The sequence below is a fragment of the Cantharellus anzutake genome, assembly GCF_015039405.1.
Source record: "Cantharellus anzutake strain C23 chromosome Unknown EI90scaffold_18, whole genome shotgun sequence".
Lineage (NCBI taxonomy): Eukaryota > Fungi > Basidiomycota > Agaricomycetes > Cantharellales > Hydnaceae > Cantharellus > Cantharellus anzutake.
The window spans coordinates 852,610-872,978 of NW_024066968.1; the positions used below are offsets into that span (position 1 = coordinate 852,610).

The following is a 20,369-nucleotide window of genomic DNA, read 5'->3' on the forward strand; positions in this document are numbered from 1 at the left end:
GTTGGTCCTGTCAAGCTGGTTCATTTACGGCTTTAATAACTACGTTCAGGCGTAGTTCTATTGTCGTTGATACTCTTATCTAGATATATTCTTGCTACTCCAATGGATAATATTTCCAAGGTCAGCGGGGCGCCAGCCAAGCGGGAGCTGATAGAATTTCGTGTGCGAGAACACTGAGTTCTACTAGTTGGGATCCGGCCACTTAGGTGTCGCAAATCGCGGACGCACGAATATTCGGCATGTATGATAATTGCCTGTAGTTTCAGAAACAGTATGTATTAGATTAAATTGATCGACAAAGAAATCTCTTGTGTAAACGTGACAATGCACTTGGCACATACCTTCTAGATGATCGCATTGGCAGTGTCGCACATTGACTGCGAAATGAAAGGAAGAAACGCGCACTCAATATCAGATATACATGCTGCAGTCCTCGTCCGACAACGGAGCGGACCTATTCTCGGGCATAACATGAATGGAGCTCGAGGAATGTACAATAATATTTTTGATCGTGGGTTCTGACACTCAGCTAGCGGGAGTCGAAGTATTCAGTCAAATATGCCATTAGATGCTCGGTATACATACACAATTATATGATTCAAGTATACTGGCTAATACATAGCTGTCCGGTTGCAGCCCTGGGATGAATTGGTCTACCGGCTATTCACCGAGGAACACGTCCACTTCAGAATCGCCTCCTTGTGCTTGTTTGGCAGGCTCAGGCTCACCATCCCCTGCAAGGGACAGCATTTCTGTATCTAGGGATGGTTCTCGGGTTCGTGGCATCTCAGAAGACCGTCTGGAATCAGTGTCTTTTGCTAGAGGGCTTCCCCTCGAGGCCAACGCTCTCTGAATAAGCCTTATTTTCGGATGTTTGGCGGGCTTCACATTCGTAGCTGACCCAGGCGTGCCGGGCGTTCCATCACCAGGCGCGAGGCCGGCGTCCGCGGGAAGAGGAAGCCCGCTCTCCTTGTCTAAATAATAAGAGGGAAGAGATCGAATGAGGCCATTTAGTGCTGATCCCTTGCAACTCACCACCGATCCAGGTTCGGGCGATCCATCTGCCTCCTGAGATTGTTCTAATTTCACGCTGAGTGATCTGCCACTTTCTCGGTTTGTTTTTGCTACGATCTAGAGGCCCAACACTGGCATAGGAACTAGCGCCTTTGGGCGCTGGTTGCACGGGGAAGGGACGTATGGGCAACGGACGAGACGGAGCAAGTGACAAAAGACCACTATCAGCAAAATGTTGAACATCGTCGAGAGTGACTTCTTGGGGTGCCTCAGGTGCGGGCGTCGAAGATGCGGCTGGCTGAGGGGTTCCTTAGCGCGCCAATAGATCAGCTAATCATGGATTGACAATTCCCAACTGGTTGGTCTACCTTCAGCACTGGGAAGATCCTCTATTTTTTTCGGGGCGACACGTTTTTGCTTTGATTGGCTCGAAGGTGTGCTGGATACCTTTGAGGGTTTCTTTTTTGGAGTCTTCCCCGGTTCCTGTGTATCCCACACGTCCGACGTGCTCCCTGGTGCCGACATTACAGTGGGAACCTGCACTTGCCACGCAGACATCATCGCCGCCGGCTCTCCACCCTGAGACAAAGGATCCTCGGGCTCCACAGGAACGAGAAGTTGAGCAATTTCTTCATCATGAGCGGAGGCATTCTCAACAGCAGGAGTTGGTGCGACGAGCGTGGGGTTGCCACTTTTTGCCCGACTTTTTCTTAGGCGCTTTGGTTTAGGTGTAGGGACAGATAGAGGGAACGAGTGACTAGAAATCCCTAAATCATCATCCATAAGTTGATCCTCTTCCTCTTCTTCTCCCCGGCTCGGGCCAGTTTGTGATTGCTGCTCGAGGGACGGTGGTGGTGGTTCGGGGACACGTAACTTTATTTTGCTGAGACGGAATTTGCCCATCCCTGCCGGTACGGCGGTGCTTATCGTCGGAGACTGCGAAGAACGCTGAACAAAGTCTTCATCCTCTGGACCCAAAGTAGAGATTTGCGGCACTTCATTGTCAGCCATAACCAGATCACTGTGGCAGGCCAGCAACTCAGTTGATCTGGATTGGCTACCTCGGGCAAACGGGGGCAATTCTCACAAAGAGCTCAGCGGAGCGTGACATTCCCACGGTTTCTGGTTGCACCTCAAATTGGTCGAATTACGAAGCCATAGAGGCTGGAGTCCTGCCCACAGGCGCAAGGCTTTTGCTGCCCGGGATGCACGCGTATACGATCATGGCGGATGATCATGAACTTTTTAGGGACTGTTAGTAGGACTATTCAACATATCCACGTCCAATGGGGGGTTTTCTGGCTCAGGGTCGATCATCCCAGATTCCCCTCCACCTTCAACAGCAATCAGAGGCAGAGCTTCATTTCCTTTCCCACTTGATTTGATCTTTGATTTAGTCTGACCAGGATTCCCTACCTTCTTTTTCTTCGGAGCGTTGGGGTTGCCTCCGGCTGCAGCTTCTGCAGCTTTACGCTTCCGCTTTGCGGCTGCTTGTCTCTGGCGTTGTATTTTCCGCTCCAGAGCAAGAGTCGAAACGGCACCTTCAGCGGGATACCTGGAGTGGAACGTGAATCGGAGTCCACACAAAACGCGGAGTACCGCGTGAGAACCGAACATACACTTTGATGGTCTGCAAGAGGTAGCCACCCGACCCCGAGGTTTGCATAGTGGGATGTGTTCTGCCAGGAAGGATTTGATATCGGCGAAGCCAACCTTCCGTGATACTAGATCCCAAGTATTGTGGATCTGCTCTCAATTTAACTTGAGCTTCGGTCAGGACCTTAGAGAAATGATTCACCCACCGCAAACATGTACGAGATGATGGGAAACTTACGTGAACATAGGGGCTGTGTACAATAATCGAGGACGACCCAGCCAAATATGGCGCTAATTTCTCTATAATTGAATGTGGCTCATGATTGCTTGATATGAGCAGCCTGGGCTTGAAATGTAAACGCTGGCTTGGAATTGATATTATGACGGTATCTTACGCATCCCATTCCCCGCTGAACAGATCCTCTCGGTGGGCCTGCAAGGCCAAGAAAGCCTCCCGTCTTTTAATGATTCTTGCGTTGTCTCTTTCGAACTTTCGATGCAGGGCCGCGGCTTCGGGACTCTCGTATGTCACTCCTGAAAAAGATGGCATGATAGGCTCCGAAAAATCGCGGACTACATGTTTATTCAGTATCCGGGGTAGGCTCACAGGCTCATAAAGCTGTACTCACTCGGCGCCCATTCTTCATCTACATGCACCCAGTTAAGTAAGGTTGACAATGGTTTAAGCTGTTCGGGACTAAAGTTCATCGAACTTATACATGGATAAGAAGGTGCTTGTGAGGAATCCGAAATTGCAACAACGGTTCCCGAGCCTGAAAGGCAAAAACATCATTTATGATACAAGGATATCGGGAACATTGCGTCCACCCCTCACCTCCCATACGATCAAGAGCGGCGGCGAGTATCAGACCTCCTGTGTCATCCACTATGATAATGCGGGACCCTGATTGCACATTTGCCATGCTAATAATCTGGCTCAGTGTGTCCGGTCGCATGTCCCTCACGCGACTGGGATCTCTTGTAAACCAGTAATCGCACACGTTGAAAATCGTCGGCTCGATGATCGTTACTCGCTTCGCGAATCTGGAGAAGCAGGCTACAGTCATGAAGGATCGATTTCAAGGCTAGGTTGGTCACCTACTTCGCCTCCTTACGTTTCTTGTATTTTTCTTTGCTATATTCAGTTTTTAGTTCATAGTTGGCGTGTTGCTCCGTCTGCCTCTTCCATATCTCCTGTAGAGTACAGTTTTCTCGAGGCGGAACGATGCATCAATTGACGAGGAACAACGTACAGTAAAACTAGCACCAGATCTCTTCAGTTCTTCTATCTCTGGGTGTGTAAGTGGTTGAACAAATGATCCGTCGTTTATCAGCTCATTGTTCGCATCGGTGTCCTCTGAGTTCCCCTGTCAGACCGTTCTGAAGGCGGAGAGCTGCACTTACCAAGCTCTTCAATTGTTCTCGGGGGTAATATATGCAGCTTATGGGATACAATGTCATAACTGAAGCCGGGCCACTTGCCAACAAGCTCGCTGGAAGGAAAATTGCCAAACTTCCCGATATTGATGGTACTATCTTCATGGGGTTAAAGGGTCAGCCCTTCAAAGTCACGCTTCTGAGCAATATGGTATAGTTACGCCTTCCGTTCGACTTTAGCATGTCGAGTTTCACCGCTTGGTGTTTGAAGAAGCACCATGTCGCCTTCTCCGATAACCCGCTGCTTTGAAGGTCCAGGATCCATTGTAGTATTTGAGAAAGTAACAGCTTTGAGGAGCTGAAGCAGTGCACACAGCAGGAAAACCTCAAGTCCTACTACAACAGCGCCAAGACGAATGGGCAGCGGTTGCTCAGGGACGTTCGGAAGTAAATTGCATACGACTTGCTGATCACCTGCTGATTCGCCGTCTCGACTCTCATCATGTCCCAGCTCCCAGATGAGACCCTTCGGAGGGTAGGCCAACATATTGAACTCGGAGACACGTCTTAATCTTATCACAAGTTCAGATCTTGGCACAGATCCAACAAACCGCTCAGCAATCCTCAAGGAACTTATCGCTTTCGAGGGCGCAGATAGCGCAGAAAGAGAAAGAAAGAAGGATTCTTCAGCTTACTATGGAGGAAATCAACTTGCTCCCTCGTAACGATGATGTAAAGCTATACAAAGGTGTAGGGAAAATGTACGCAATTCTTAACGCATTCGTTTGTCTTGCTTAGAGGACCTCCTGCTAGGTTTATCAATATTCCTCGTGCCACTATGGATAAAAGCCTAAGGGAGCAGGAGAAAGAACTTTCGGACGATATATCCAATTTGAATAAAAAGAGCAAGTACCTTGAAAAGCAATACCTCGAGGCAAATTCTCAGTTAAGAGATGTTGTAAGCAGTTTCCACGACCGGTTGCTTGGTACCACTCGGGTTGATATCTTTTGTGATCCAGTTTCATAGCTCGCGGTTGAATTCATGAGTGCGGATACCAATCCTTTCTGCCATGTGTGAAAGACCGATCGCGGAGACAATTCCTGTTCTCATCGGCATGTTCTGCTTTACCTGGCCATAGTGTTATACGCCTTTCATCAAGGCTTGACGAAAGGCGTGTAAGTCTTTGGCCGTTATGCCACGCCACCAGATCTCCAGTCTCTCTTCGGGATTCAACCAGCTGTGTGCAAGCCTCCAGTTCCACTCGTCGGCGACACGCCGCTCAGTATGACATTGCCCATGGAGGGGTTGCTTGTGTATGCACTGTTCCAAAGTAACCTTTGCTGCCCCACGCGGACCTCAGTCCGTAATTGCTTCCTTGTCCGATTATTATATTCATGCTTCTGCAACATAAACGACCTGACCTCCCTACCGATAATCTCTGGAGAATATTGGGCCGGGATCTAACTCTTTGTACCACGTCATCGGATACGGTTCGAAGGAAAACGTCACTCAGCAAAACACACGCATGTGCATTAGAGCGGGGAATAAGGACTATCATCAGGAAAAACTAGTTATGATGAAGATGAATTCCCTCGATTAGTTGATTGTAAGCCGGTAGGGACCCTATCTACCTGTCAGGGTGGTAGTCAATAAGATATTCCCATTCGGGCTTGTCGATCCCACCTGGCACAACTTTGTACCAGACCCCGAGGAATCTAGAGAGTTGTGAGGAACTTGGCGACGAATAGCTCAGTGAATAAACACTTCGAGGCAACGCGCACAGCGAGGTGTATATTACGGCATCGTGGGATATGCGGAGTATTTGAGCCTCGAGTGACGGACAAACTTTGGAATGTGTGTGCGTCCCGCGGCCGAGGCTAGGCTGAAATGCTAGCTAGTGCAGTACATGTATTAATATCCCAGCTGTATTGTGGTACAATCGCCCCATATATATGCGATCGAGTGAAAGGTCGCATCAATTTCTCAAGGTCTTTGTGCATGTGAACATGGGACGGAGTCCGGTTCGGTGGCATCCCCGCAGCACGGACGGGAACATTTTTTTTCTTGACCGTTTCACTTTCGAACCGGCCATGCAAGGCCTTGAAGCTAGCTGGCCTGCTTCTTCCGGCCGGTGTTCTCGTCCTCAACTCCCTGAAAGAATACAGAGGCTAGCTAGCTAGGGCCTGCATGCCGATTCATTTCTTTGTGCCTTCTGTGAACTGGGTACGGAGAGAATCTGTTTATATACATTGTGCTGCGGCGCCAGCTGCATGGGATGCCATGCATGCTGCGCATGATCTGAGCGTTGCGTTAGCGGACACAAGGCTTAGACGTCTGTAGACTCGCGCGTCCAATCTAAAGGGCGTCAGCCTGCTCTCTTCAAATTTTTCTGTTGGTTCTATGGCGGCCGATTCGTCACGCTGACAAGCCTCCCCCACCGGAGCACCATAGGCCGGTCGACTTTCATGCGGTTCAAAAAACCCCTCGCGACTGAGAAAAAAGCACATTACATATATGCAGTATATATACACCGCGCGGAGTTTTGCGAAAAATCCGTTGTAAACCGGATTTTTTCGATTATCGTGTTATTTCACAAACCATTGCCTCCAGCTTGGTGGGGATTGAGAGGAGCAGGATCTAATCACGTCATTTCCGCTGCAGTTTTCTGGATACCGAACAGAGCAAGATTTTATCGCGTGTACACTCAAACAAAATCGCAGCAAGTTTTCGGACGCTGAATATGATGCCGATTCTGTATCTACGTACGTCCCAAGGTTTCCAAGGCGGAAAACATGGGATGTTCAAACTAACGGATGACAAGAAAGTTCACTACCGGGCGCAGGCATTTACGGGTTATGAGTCAAGCCAGTCCTAAGAGGCCCCAGATAATGATTCAGATGCGGAAAAAGCAACCAGCCTTCCAAAGAACGCTGCCTAGAGTGCGGGGGTGGAGAAATGGTACCCGATATGATCCCCAGAGAGTGTGTATATACGTATGGGCCACGCTTGGAAGATGCATAAACCCCCAGCTAACCCAAGCGCCAGAGCACCCAGTAGTCTATAAATCACCCATGGAAACACTTAAGACAAACAAGAACGAAGCAGAAGGATCCATCCGGCCCTGCTTCGCTTGACCCAAGTACGTGAGGAGACGGAAACCGAGTTTCTAGCTCCAAACTCAAGAGATGATGATCATGTCCCTAGTGGGGACTATCCCCAATCAGGTGGAGTCAGGTATGAGTCACAAAAGCCGGCCATTAGAGTTGAAACAAGGCCATATGATATGGCCTTGTTTCAACTCTGATGTCCTTTATTCTCTATGGTTCTCCCAGAATTTACCAGTGGCCGCGATCACATGGGGATTCAAGTGGCCGTTGATTGATACCGAATGTATGCCTGGCAGTTCGCTGAACATGTTCCGGAGCATCCTATGACCCAGACTCTTACGTCGCTCGCGCGAACACGAGCGAATATTCGTGGTCTAATCACCGCCCGCTCAAAGCACGTCCAATCGACCTGCTGGTCTGTCTTACATCTGAGATGGGCTTTGGGACCTTAACGTGTTGGATATGCCCCCAAACCCGTTGCACGTTGTCGTTGCTGCTCAACTGCCCGATCCACGAGCTTCCCTCCACCAGCATCCATCCGTATCTGGGTTGGTGCGATTCATTCTGTTGTCATTCCTTACTCCCATAACTGATCACCCTGGTCTCTGGGTCGTTACCATGCTAAACAGCAGAGTGCGTCACTGCACCCCCAATCAGCACTTTGCCTTTGCATTGTACAGGCAACTTGGCCTGTTGTAGCCCTCATACACTCAACAATAGACACCATGTTGTTATGAGTCAACTTGGGCGCTCGGCAGCAACACTCGAGCAACAGCGAGGCAAAGGTATGCGACCAAGGCCATGTTCTCTTTATGCCCAACTACGATATTTTATGGCACGGCGGGGCTATGTTACAGAGTGATCAACGCACAGACGCGTCGGAGGGGCGGCGTCACGTCGGGGACATGGGATGTTGCGCATTCGCGCCTTCGGATGGGAAAGCGAATGGAACGGAGTTCATTTGGGCGAGCATATAGTCTTTAGCGCCTGGGCAGGACTTGGCAACAGGTTCTTCATGATTTGGCGACTCCCCCTCAAAAGTGAGTCGGGCTAACAGCTGCGGGTGGGGGGCTTATGGGATTTATGCTGTCGAACGGATGGTTTCTTGGATGCGATTGAGTGCATGTTAAGTTTGTAGAGGCCGCCTTCAAGTGTTCCATCACATATCAGTGTGCAGTCAGGAGCGCGAAGTTTGATGATGCCAGACTGAATTCGAATTGAACCACCTGCCTTATCGAGGCGCAAGAGCGAAAGTAGATTTGGCTGGGAGGAGGGGATATGAAGACAGTCCTTAAGGACGACAACGTGAGAAGAGTTCCCAGAATACATCAATGTTGCGACAGATCCCCGCCCTTGAATGGGGACCCTGGCTCCCCCTGTTCCTGTTACAAACTGACCAGGGGTTTCTGTGTAATTGGAGAAGGCCTCCCGATCCGTAACAACATGATCAGCTGCACCGGTAACACCGACCCATTGGCTGCTTGTGAGGATGGACGAATCTGAAGTCGCAGTGAAACTGAAATGCAGTTGGGTAACAATATTTGCTGACTGATTTTTCTCCTCATCCGCTATACGTTTGTAGCATTCTCTATACCAATGACCGCGCTTGTGGCAGTATCGGCATTCGGTATTTGCCTTGTCATGCCTGGGACGGGAATCGAACGCGTAACTGGACGATTCGCCATTGCGTGATTGGCGACGTAGATATTCATCTTTGATACGCATGTGGACGGCATTGTTGGCATTGGCCCTGACCTTCGCATCAGATGATTCTAGGTCCTTGAGCTCGATAGTCGACATAAAGCTGTCCCAGGACGATGGGAGTGACACGAGTAAGGCCATTGTGAAGTCGGATTCGCTCAAAGTATCGCCGACTAGGCGCAATTTGTCGTAGATATCACGCATCTTTTGGATGTGATTATCCAGGGTGTCTTCCTCCGCCATCCGCGTGTCATGGAGCTCCCGACGAAGAAAGATGCAAGGGGTCTCACTAGAGACCTCGAATTCCCGCTTGAGCGCATTCCATGCCTCAACAGGAGTAGTGGCGCTGACAACAAACGTATGAACAGGGCCCGTGACCTGCAGCCTGATTAGCGCAAGCGCCTTGCGCTGCGCCCTCTCAGCCTTGATCCTTTCATCCGCATCGGTCGGCAACGTGTACCCATCCTTAATGTACTCCCATAAGCCAAGATAAGTCAATACATCCTCCATGCTGGTCTTCCACTGAATGTAATTCTCCTTCCCCGACAACACCAGGGGCATCCGTTTGCCGAGCGATGCAAGATCTTCGGCCATGGCAGGAAAAATCTGATAAGAAGTCAAGCGCACAGAGGTCGACGAATCCGAGGCGGTTGTTAAGTCGGCGTTCCGGATACGGCAACGCGTTGTAATGTGGGGATTCCTGATAAGGCAATCCGCTACCTCAACGGCAACACTTAGGCAACACTCGCGAGACCAGATGTAAGCTAGAACAAAATCTTTTTGTAAACGTCCGTCTGTGCGTATTTATATACAATGTGAATACATTGCGGAGCGGCCAACTAAGGTAACTCCTGTGCGACTACGGAATTAGTATTCCCTCCACATAAGTCCTCCACATATACACCGGCTGTGCCCGGCTCCCGTGACTCTCGTGATTACAACGATTTTGGTCAACGCACGTCCGTGCGCCTTTATACATGCACGAAATGTATTACAATGTGAATATACGTAACTGCGCAAGCGCGCGTACGCAAGCGTTGATTAAGAAAGAATACATTGGAATCATCTGGGGATTTCCCACGACAATCGGGGGGTTCCGGTGACTCGTAGCACAGATGTAAGATAGAAGCGGGAAATATAACTGACGATTTGGGTCAACCTCCATGCGTATACTTATATATACAAAGGAGTGCAAAGTGCAAAAACGGCGCATCCAATGGCCAAGCGGGTCATGTAACCATCATCAAAAATATGGGCCCACCATGAATAATCAGTTAGGAATCATATCATTGGAGGATCCCGGAGGAGATGGTCTGTTGCACGTTACAGGGGTCCCAGTGGCACAAGAAAATTACTTGTGGCCTTGCGGCAAACGCATTTGTGAATGTTTGTCAGCGCGGTTATAAAGCTGTAGAAAGCGTGTTGCGCAAGGCGGAGTCGTCCGTATCGCCCTTAACATTTCAACGCGATGTTGTTGGCCGAACCCACAACTTGGAGGCACTCAGCAGGGCCCATTGAGAAAATGAGTGAGTGAGTGAGTGAGTCATGATTCGCCCCTTCCACTGTTGCACTCCAAGTTGCATCACGACATCGAAAGGACACGCCCTTCCTATTTTTCCGTCTTGATGACCTCACATGTAAACTCGATGTAGATTACAGTAGGGGTAGCCGCACTGTTGCGTCGTCACGCGACCGCGGGGTGACAAATCAGAGTACAACAACATCGAAAGGACAAGCACGTCCATGATGAGAGGTTGCAAACTTTAGCCCCGCAGTTGGCCGAGCTCCCGCGTTGCTACTTCCAATGCATCGGAAGGAAGTTGGTGCTTTGTTGGTCATCGTCTTCAGCAGCATCCATTAACCGAGGTAACTACCATATAATGACATCTGGAGGGTAGCAACTTACCTGCAACGATACACCACTACATTTGCGCTCAGGCTTTATCGCAAATGAAATGAAAGTATCGACAGCGACGCACTTATGTCAATATACCGCTCCCGGACCAAAAACGTTCCTGGGACCCACTGTGCCACGCACGTGCAGTGCCCCTTCCCTTGTTATGATATCGGGGGGCCTTGCTTCAGCATCTGCTGCATTGGAGGTAGGCTGGACAATCACGGTATCGAAAGACTTCGTAGAGATTGACTTTTCTATCCGCTTGCCTTAGACCTAAATAGAGGATAGGTCCGGATATGTTGTGCTGGAAGGGTTCGAGTCGGAGATAGGAATTCGATGAAGTGATGAAGGATGAGTAAGGAGCCAGCGTGATAAACTCGATCCCACTGTGAAACTCAAAGGCCACAGGCTGAGCCGTGAGAGTGGTCCACAAGCGATTGAGAGTTGGGGTCGATATCCAACAGTTCAGTAGCGACAGGCAGAAACTGAAAAGTTGATCTGGCGTCTCAATATGGATCTAGCTGAGGGATTCAGTGCAAAGACAGATACACGTGAACATGAGCGAGTTCAGAGGCTTGGGAACGACAGTGTCGCACGAATAATGTAACAGCAGGGAGCGGAAAAGGGGTTGAGCGTCCATACGTTATCTCCCAAGCAACATCGTGACCCATTATCCACCAAAGGACGGCCTCCGGCTTACCTAATCAGAATCGGACTTGTCACTCCCGATTTAGTTTGCGGTCCCACGAATGTCGCCAGACTGTTCTCGATCAGTTACGCATTATGATTCCTTCCAACACAGCGCTCTCAGCATGCAAACGAGCCCGTGAATGGGTGACCGGACGCGCACCTAAATGAACTCTAGCCATCGCATCGCGCACAGGGGTAGGCAGGTGACTAACCTCTCTTTGGCGGGAAGAGGGGAACCAAATAGTATGATCTAATTGAAAACCGAGACTCACAAATTTTCAATGGATCATGCTGAGTGTAATCATAGTTGGGTGGTGCATGTAAATGTAAATCGACCGGTCTCTAATGTGAGAGCCCAGTAATGAACTTTGTACATTCCTTCCTACTTTTCTCTTTGTGCATTCGGGCCGCCTTTTTAGGCCCGACGAAAAATCAAGGGGACGGTACCAGCTATAATCGATTCAGTAGCACCACTCACCTGTTGGAACACAGGCATATCTCCGCTGGACCGAGCGGTTTCTGTTTCATGCGGAAGTAAAAGACCTGAAGCGGAGTTAAATAGCATGTTGTCAAAACAATGTGCTCGTCCAGTATCCGGTTTGAGACTCTATAATAGCGTCCTCCATGCATTTGTCATCATCAGAATGGTGAGGACGGAAACTAAACTCAAAAGCAAAACATACTGTCTAAAGGAGAAGTGGAGGATTCCCACCGAGGAATACATTTCGAAGTTCGCTGGATTGGCTTTTTGGTCTCGGCACTTGTGTCTCAGTCACATTTGTCATGCATTGGATGTCCTTTGTTTACTTCACGGAAGCTTTCGTGCGTTCTGGAACAGTAAAGAAAAATAAACAGAACACGCCTGGTTTCGTGCATAAATTGAGGTGCCCTTGGGGGGTTCCTCTCTTTTTCCCTAGGGAATCACAGCCCTCCCATGGAATATACCCCTTCATCAGCAAATGGTCCATGTTCAGTTTGGCCACTTCTGTTGGATATGTCCACCAGAAGTGGCCAAACTGGCCAAACTGGCCAAAGTGCCCAAAGTAAAATAAACTAGGTCCCTCCAATTCAATTTCAGGGCCAAACTTAATTGTTTTGAGTGGTACAACTGTGGGAATGGAGCCATTGAGTTTAGCCCTGAAATTGAATTGGAGGGACCTAGTTTATTTTACTTTGGGCACTTTGGCCAGTTTGGCCAGTTTGGCCACTTCTGGTGGACATATCCAACAGAAGTGGCCAAACTGAACATGGACCATTTGCTGATGTTCGCGTGGATGCCCTCCATGCGTAATATACCCGGCCTGACTGTCCCCACCTGGCCATTCCCTGATCCCTCTCCCGAAATAGACGGCCCCACTGCGTTCAGCGGCCACTCTCTTCCGCTACCTCACTGGCTTCTAGCTATGCCTTCCAAATATGCCGACCGACTGAAATACGTCTTCGGCTGTATACTCCATGACTCTATGCCACTATGCCACTATGCCATTATGCCATCCAAATATGCAAACGCGTTTCCGGCTGTATACTCCAGTATGCCCATGTCCTCTCCTCTTCTCTAAATATGCCGGCCAATCGAAATGCGTTGCCAGCTGTATACCTCTCCCTAAATATGCCGACCAATCGAAATGCGTCGTCGGCTGTATCTTTGCTTTCTCCTCCTGCTTTCCCCCTTCCCAGAGGTCATCCCGTGCCGAAATATGCACCACATCAGAGTGCTGTATGTCGTATGCCTCTGTGCCAGGCCATGCCCCGAAAAATATGCGTCACATCAGAGCGCTGTATAACGCGATGTGCATGTCCCTGGATCCCCAATGCCGAACGTCATGCCCTGCAGCGAAATATGCACCACATCCGAGTGCTGTATGTCGTCAGGAGTATGGTCTACTAGGCTGGAATGCAGTTCCCTTTTAATTTCCTTCCTCTCTCTTCCTCTTTTTCTTTTTCGAATTTTGGGCCGTCCTTGGTTCTGCCGGGGACTTGTGCTTAGTTTCATACCGGCTCTTCCGAAACCCAAAGCGGGTCGGGGGAGCGGCTAGGTGCATCGCTCTGGCTCTTCCGGGACGGTCGCAAGGTGCGTGGTTTCCATTTCTCTGTCCCCTTTCCCCCGTCCGTGGGGGACTACTGACAGTTTTGCCTTTCACAGCAACCCATTCCCGCTGCTAATATTCATTTGTTATTTTGTTCTCTAGGGATCTTCCATCTCCTCGTACGCCTCTGCTGCATGTAATCAATAACCTCGACGGTAAGTATTTTCGCCTCTTGTTCCTTTAGGCGTATTACTAACCACATCTTCTTCCGTTTTCAATTTTTGGGTCTATGGACCACTACTCTCGACGGTAAGTATGCTTACTCTTGACGATATATAAGTATTTCCACCCCTGGCTTTTAGGCTTGTCACCACCCACATCTTGACGGTAATTATGCGCACTCCCTACCCATTCGGGCGTATCACTAACCACATCCTCTTCTATTTTTAAGGTCTACGGACCACTTCTCTCGACGGTAAGTATGCGCATTCCCCATTTTAGGCTTATTACTAACTACATCTTCTTGGTCTATAGACTACTTGTTCTCGACGGTAAGTATTTCAACACCCTACTCGTTTAGGCTCATTACTAACCACAACTCCTTCCATTTGTTAAGTCTACCGACTACTACCTCCCCTCGACGATAAGCGCTTCTATTGTATATCCTTGTCCGACGTCGCTGACCCCAGAGGATTTCAAGTTCACCCCACTCCCCTCATTCACGACAACAGGCGCCGTTTTCATATGTTCCACATGTCAAACTAACCTTTTTGTCACACAGGTCGAGGCTCTTATGATCAGTGTCTAATGCAGGTCATCCTCTGTTGCAGCCCATTCTCATGATCGGATGCTCCATCGGATATGACATGGGCTTCGTTCAAGTGTCTGCACGATTTCAGGGCCCATGGATCCCATCTTTGTACGGACTGCGGATTCTGTTGGGTGGATCTGGGAGCTGATTCCTGGGTCAGTTCCTGGCCTGGAGTACGGACACCTTGAAGCGGTTAGGATGTCATAACATTAGCGCGGCAGCATAGGGTTTCCCTGATTTTTATATATAATGCTTCAATACTTGGGGCTTGTACGTGCCTCGGTCATCACTGTGCTGTGTTCCGAGGTGAGATATTTGCCTGTCCTCATTGAGCTCATTCTTTTGTGTCGCCTTTAAAAGAGGAGAGAGACCAGTTGCAACGTGTTGATTCCGGAAGGGAGGGCTTAAGCTTGATATGAGGGTTTGGGTTGTAATTGATATTTATTTGAACGCGTTACGAAATGGTTTGGGGGCACGGCACTAGTCAGTCGATTGCGATATGATTGCGTCGCATAGTTAATCGGGAGAATCTCTATGCATCAAATTCATCTCTGAGGTTCCAGAAATAAGCGACGGCGCCTGCTAGAAATGAAGCTAAAGCGACATGCGGTACAATGAACGAAAGACGCTTGGTGTTTGGTCTCCTCTAGCGACTCCCGATGAACTGGCGCTGAACTCGTTTTTAAGTTACTTACAAGTCCATGCCTCAAGCTCAGTGTGCACCTTCCTGAACGATGACTTCCCTGTCAAACTCTTTCCAATTGTCGCAGTATTGCTGTCACTTTGATCATGCTGTGGAACCAGTGGGTGTTCGGGGAAAAGGACTCCGAGGACCTCTGGCGTGCGACCGCCTAAACCCGAGCCCACAGTGCCATTCAGGCAGCAAACGTTCCTCCCGTTCGTTCACGATGAACTGCAACGGAGCCCGAGATCCCGGAAAGCTGTCTTGTGAGTTTTCCCGGTAGCTGAGATTGAGATCGAGACATTCGCGAAGGTGAGGAGAGAGTTGGGGGGCCATCGATCTTGGCACCTCTTGAAATTGAGAACTTTCAAGGTCGCGATATTCATGCTCAGTGGTTTACACACGCGAGCTTTGTGTGAGATGAGGCGGACCACCTCCGGCGGGCCTAATCTCAGGTTTGGCTGGTCTTTCTCCGCTGCAGCTTGTGTTGATAATATTCCTCGAACGTTTATCCATACCAATATTTGAATCTAGAGTTTCCTCCGCGTATGTGGAGCATGGGTGTCGCTCATGGGGTCGATAGCGTCACCGCTGGCCCTTGTAAGCAATAGAAGTGTACCGATCTTTGGACTGATCTTTGCTCTACATGAGGGTTGAGGCCTGCTCATCGATCGCATGTTATACTTACGATAGGCCCTTAGCAAATACGTTATCCTCTCTCAGGCTGGGATTAATCTAGCTGCAACCGCCTAGTGCTTCAGTAATTTGGTGACCGGTTGCTTCCATTCGAGGGGACATGCATGGCAGATGAAACCATTATTGGCCGAGCTTGCGAGGCTTTTGTTTCCAAAAGGTTGGTTCGATTTTTTTTTTTACCGTGGGAGCATGGCCACCCCGTGGGAAATGGCCAGCACATCTCCGTACAACAACAGGTCCAAACGTGCTACTAACAACGCTTGATTTGCAAGTTGGGGACAGGCGCTGCGCTGCAGTTTGGTCAAGGGGAACCCTCATAACAAAAGTAGCCTGGTTAATATATGCTCTTTCAAGCCTCCCGACACTGTCTTAATTCTGCACGAAACGCTTTGCTACGCAGACCCGGTCAGTTGCGTCTCGCGAGTTGACATGGCTGCCCGGTAGATGCCTATTTTATTTTATTTTATCCGAATTATGCAAGCGAAACGGTGGTTTGCCGGCGATAGGCACAGGAGCAGGAGGCGTCCTGTGAGCCCGATTTGTCCTAATGGTGCGCAGTTCAGACCCGCCCAGAGGGGGGCTTCAAGATCGTGACACTTGTTCCAAATTCCAAATATGCGGGCTATAGGCACCGCACCAGATACTCCTATCTCTTGGCCATTGAAACGTTCACCTCCCAATACATACGTAACCAATCCACTTTATGGTCGGTTTCCTCAACACACATCTGGGGTCTCCCTATTTTTCTGTGATCGCAAACCGCATAGCTGTTTCCCTTAGCTAAAGCAGCTTCCACCTCAATCACTCCATGTAGTGAACTCAACTTGCTGGGACTTCGATTTCGGGGGAAATATCGATGCGGTCAACGTTTCGGGGTGCTGCCCGTCTGGCCAGTTACCGTTGATCGCAGAATTCTTATCGATCGTTTTCACAGGAAAATACTAGCTGTGAGCGTTCTTGAAACGGGTGGATTTCCTGTAAGGGATATCTTGTATGTTACTGAATAGCTATAAACACACTTCTTCTGATAGCCGGGGATCAAGTCTTCATATTGGATATGCGTCATGGGAATTGGGCAATGATAGATAAGCCGGCTGCCAAGAACCTATAGTCGACGCTTGGCACTTGGTCAACGGGGGGAATGCAAGAGACAAGCCGTCTATCGAATTGGTGCGATGTGTGCTGGAGTCTGAAAATTAAAGTCGAATCCGTGAGATGGTCACAGAGCTAGTGCTTATTGGCTATGAAGCCACTAGCTCTCGTTGTTTTTCAATTCGTTTCCAATAGGACGCTGACACACTTTCATAAGTTTTATGAAAATTTTCAATTATGCGGTGACTGCGCAGCAGAATGCTCGCTGCACAGGTTAGGCAGGAGACTTAAATTATTTAGCGCGACATATGTATTTCCTATTCTGCGGTTCGTTGTAATTTCTGTCTCTCGCTGTGAGCCACTGCTATCTCACATATATTCAGCGTTGCATGCCTGTGAAGGTTGTAAAGGTACATCCGGGATGAGTGCGCATGGCCGTGCGAAACTTACACGGTCGTCTACGCATTTTATTCCACTAATTTCAGGTGTCTGCATTAAATACATTAACCAGAATGAAGGCCATGCCCGAACATGGCTAGTCATGGTTAGCACGTTTTCATGACCCGAGCGCATATTGGAGTCGCGTGCTTTTGATCTAGTGTAAACACCAAGAACTGAATAAACAGTTATAATGGTACAGAGAAACGGAGATGAAAAGTGTCCGGTGGAGCAGCGGGGCATAGGTGATATTGGCCGGGAGACCATTCAGGTAGAGGATGGGGGTAAGGGATCTGGATCGCGGTGACCCAAAGTTGCACGAACAACTTCGCGAATTTCCAGGGCTCTTGAAGTCGACATCGTCCGTGCGGAGGAGCATAGGCTCTCAGCAAGTTCGTCTGAAAGGGGACGAGGCGATTCTGGAGCCGAATTTTCGTCGCTGACAGGGCTAAAATGATTTGAGTCTGTCTCATGCTGGTTACTGAGGTGCTCCAAGTCATCCTCCGGATACACGATATCTCTTCGCCTCATTCGTTCCAGCAAGTGCCCAAGCTCTCTGCAAGCTTCTCTGTATTTCTCCAAGGCTTTCTTTCGTGCATCTGAGGCGGAAAATTCCGATTTGAAGGAAAGAGAATCGGGAATGGAGTCCGGCGTAAATTGCGTGCCTCCTGATGGATCATCAACGCTGTATTCAGACAGAGGACGTGATGGGGGAGTGAATACAGGTTCGTCATTCTCTGGATTGTCTGCAGAGCTGGATTCATCCTGGCTGCTCATGGACTGAGAGCGCAGTCCTTCCACTAGAACAACAGGATTATGAGCATGATCATCTGCCATCGGAACCAGCTCAACGCCCAGAACAGGCTCAACATCGTTATCCGATCCGTAATAACCATAGTCAACGGCTTGTGAGTCCGAACAATCAATTGGAGTTCGCGATCTGAAAGGCTGAGGGGCCACCTGCACTCCGACGGCATATTGGCTGTCTGAACGACTGTAAGCATGATACAAAGGATGCGGCGTTACTTGATTACCTTGCTGAACCCAGTCGTCACCCCATGTGAGGTGTTCGGACGTGGTTTCTGGCCAATGAAATTCCTGGGACGCAGGGGCTATATGGATGGAGAATCAGTGTCCCGTTTCGTCAGCCCAGAAAGTCCAAGACTCACGTGGAGTAGGCGGCGGGGACACCAGAGGGGAAGAAACACGACACCATTCTGGGAATGTCAGATTTTGGATTGGAGTCGGACTGCGGCCCCGATCGGATCCTTCACTCTCAACAAGCTGCACTGTGGGTGCTGGAGGATATTCTGGCATCTGTTGGGATTGCAGGTGAGGCAGAGGTGATGGAGAAGGTGGATAAGTGGAAATGTATGCAAGAGAAGGTCCGGAAGGCCGAGTGTGAGGTGGGGGACTGGGAATTCCGTTTGGATGAGGGTCTTCTCTGATGGGCGTAGTAGGTTCCAAAGAAGAGGGGAAGGACAGAGGCTGAGACTCAGGGACGGCTGCACCATCAGGGGTCTCATCCATTACTTCGGACTGTTCATCGCGCAGCGCAGGGGAGTTGGCGCTAGGACTGGGAGGTGGCCCCTCTCTTCCCGAAGAGTCGCCATCTATGCACTCTTCTTTGACAGAGTGAAGCATTGGAGAAGGGGGGCGGCCACAGAAGTGTGTTGGATCTGCGACCTCCCCGACTGAACGAGAATTCCTCGATCTTGACTTGTGCGAAGAAACGACGGATGGAGCTCTCCGAGAACGTCTATGGGGGCCAGAACCCGTGCTGGACCGGGACGAAAGAGTTTTAAAGTGCGGCGCTCGCAATTCCCGAGGTCGATCACTTCCGGGTGGTGTCTTGCGCTTGAGGGGGCGAGCTGTATCCCCGGACACCTGCAGATTCTAAGTGGACAAGTGGACCGTGTTAAATACGCCTCCACATACCCATGATGATGCCGTAGAGACTTGGGACGAAAGGCCAATGTCCCGATACTCCGTAGGGCGAACATGAAACACAATCGCTTGTAACAGCGTCGGACCGCTTGACCGTGGGTGCATGACGGGGGTGATCGTTGCAAAGCAGCTGCCTGAGTCTAATAGGGGCGTGATTGAGCTATGCCTAACTACAACCAGAAGGGCAACGTGCCTTGGGATAAATGTCCGAATACCCAATAATCGTATGAAGTGAGGACAAATCTGGTGACAGACATATCCATGCATCGGTCATAGATCTTCGGTGATGGCGTTAATTAGGGCTCATAACCGCGGGAAGGGCACTTACCTCGCACCACAGCAGTTCAGGCGGAGAGAGGTCACAACAATCACCTAGTCGTGCCCGCAGTCTGGTGGCGCTTCTAAGGTCGCGCACCACTTCGACGTCAACCAAAGAACGAAAGAGGTCCAACGTTATGACCCAGGGAGGGACCACAAAAACTGCCAATGTAGGCTGCAGAAAGCCTTGGTGCAGTTTTTGGAGGAGATGGGCGGAAAATACCCGATCTTGATACCATTCAAAGAAGAACCATTTCGAAGAACCGTAATCAAGAATGTTCAACACTGATTCGGAAGTAACCAGAAGAGATTGCTTGACCCATTCGCTGACTCCGGCCAAGTTGCTAACAGGATGTGGCAACTTTACCGAAACTAGCCCGTCTGGAAAAACCGCTATCGTGCATTTATCATCGTACGCATCAATATCCTCGCGATGCAAGAAAGACTGGATTGGAAATGGATCTGTAAAGCAGTCAATAACAACTAGTTTGCCTGGGAAGTCACAGCAGGCATACATTGCTGCACATTAAGCTGAAAAAAGTTCTCAGAGAGTTTTCTGACTTGAAGAAGCGGTCTTCCAGCTTCCCGGGAAACTGATGAATGCTCCGGATAAGAGAAGGAGAGTAGGCTGTAGTCGCAGGTTGTCGCCAACGGCTCTAGCGTGGCATTAGCGCAATAACGACGTATGTCATCGGACGGTCTCATTGAAAAACAAAAGAGGGGTGCGCGTAGCACCGCATGGGGGAACAAAAGAGTTTAAGAGGTGTGAGGAGCAGTAGCTGGTGGCAGCGATCACGACGCAACAAAGGCGCTAAACACGCAATCAGTTGAGCGGTATCCATGGATTAGTAGCATGCATTTGAGCTTGCAACCTTATTCGAAGAACACAACAGAGTAGACAAAACAAAGGCAACATTTGCCTTCTGGAATGGGCAAAATTCGTTCCACTAGGAGAGATATGCCACCCAAAACCAG

General features: G+C 49.5%; 6 protein-coding genes across 6 annotated transcripts; 3 read left to right on the forward strand and 3 right to left on the reverse strand.

Annotated features, from left to right (window-relative positions):
* Nucleotides 1-660: 660 nt before the first annotated feature.
* Nucleotides 661-2,025, reverse strand: EI90DRAFT_3122236 (uncharacterized protein; the record flags this gene model as incomplete). Its single annotated transcript, XM_039063475.1, has 3 exons — nucleotides 661-974; nucleotides 1,036-1,323; nucleotides 1,383-2,025. The coding sequence occupies 3 exons, from the start codon at nucleotides 2,023-2,025 to the stop codon at nucleotides 661-663; spliced, it is 1,245 nt and encodes a 414-aa protein (XP_038917330.1).
* Nucleotides 2,026-2,557: 532 nt separating this feature from the next.
* EI90DRAFT_3145305 (Gcd10p-domain-containing protein) lies at nucleotides 2,558-4,312 on the reverse strand (the record flags this gene model as incomplete). Its single annotated transcript, XM_039065270.1, has 9 exons — nucleotides 2,558-2,794; nucleotides 2,849-2,951; nucleotides 3,006-3,144; nucleotides 3,240-3,383; nucleotides 3,446-3,654; nucleotides 3,713-3,804; nucleotides 3,864-3,967; nucleotides 4,015-4,142; nucleotides 4,209-4,312. The coding sequence occupies 9 exons, from the start codon at nucleotides 4,310-4,312 to the stop codon at nucleotides 2,558-2,560; spliced, it is 1,260 nt and encodes a 419-aa protein (XP_038917331.1).
* A 131-nt stretch (nucleotides 4,313-4,443) lies between these two features.
* EI90DRAFT_636831 (Prefoldin) lies at nucleotides 4,444-5,150 on the forward strand. Its single transcript, XM_039067886.1, has 4 exons — nucleotides 4,444-4,522; nucleotides 4,576-4,748; nucleotides 4,801-4,945; nucleotides 5,007-5,150. The coding sequence occupies exons 1-4, from the start codon at nucleotides 4,490-4,492 to the stop codon at nucleotides 5,031-5,033; spliced, it is 378 nt and encodes a 125-aa protein (XP_038917332.1). The 5' UTR covers nucleotides 4,444-4,489; the 3' UTR covers nucleotides 5,034-5,150.
* Nucleotides 5,151-13,223: 8,073 nt separating this feature from the next.
* On the forward strand, nucleotides 13,224-14,595 carry EI90DRAFT_3153912 (uncharacterized protein; the record flags this gene model as incomplete). The annotated part of the gene is made up of 7 exons (XM_039065895.1): nucleotides 13,224-13,243; nucleotides 13,573-13,589; nucleotides 13,655-13,719; nucleotides 13,773-13,797; nucleotides 13,862-13,885; nucleotides 13,945-13,961; nucleotides 14,027-14,595. The coding sequence occupies 7 exons, from the start codon at nucleotides 13,224-13,226 to the stop codon at nucleotides 14,216-14,218; spliced, it is 360 nt and encodes a 119-aa protein (XP_038917333.1). The 3' UTR covers nucleotides 14,219-14,595.
* Nucleotides 14,596-15,699: 1,104 nt separating this feature from the next.
* EI90DRAFT_3053247 (uncharacterized protein) lies at nucleotides 15,700-16,626 on the forward strand. The gene is given in 4 exon segments (XM_039060012.1): nucleotides 15,700-15,761; nucleotides 15,906-16,059; nucleotides 16,070-16,149; nucleotides 16,187-16,626. 2 exon segments carry the CDS (start codon nucleotides 16,147-16,149, stop codon nucleotides 16,349-16,351), a joined length of 168 nt encoding a protein of 55 aa, XP_038917334.1. The 5' UTR covers nucleotides 15,700-15,761; nucleotides 15,906-16,059; nucleotides 16,070-16,146; the 3' UTR covers nucleotides 16,352-16,626.
* A 481-nt stretch (nucleotides 16,627-17,107) lies between these two features.
* Nucleotides 17,108-18,831, reverse strand: EI90DRAFT_3053249 (uncharacterized protein). The gene is made up of 3 exons (XM_039060013.1): nucleotides 18,299-18,831; nucleotides 18,164-18,241; nucleotides 17,108-18,115 (listed from the first exon to the last, which is right to left on the reverse strand). Exons 1-3 carry the CDS (start codon nucleotides 18,771-18,773, stop codon nucleotides 17,397-17,399), a joined length of 1,272 nt encoding a protein of 423 aa, XP_038917335.1. The 5' UTR covers nucleotides 18,774-18,831; the 3' UTR covers nucleotides 17,108-17,396.
* Nucleotides 18,832-20,369: the final 1,538 nt, after the last annotated feature.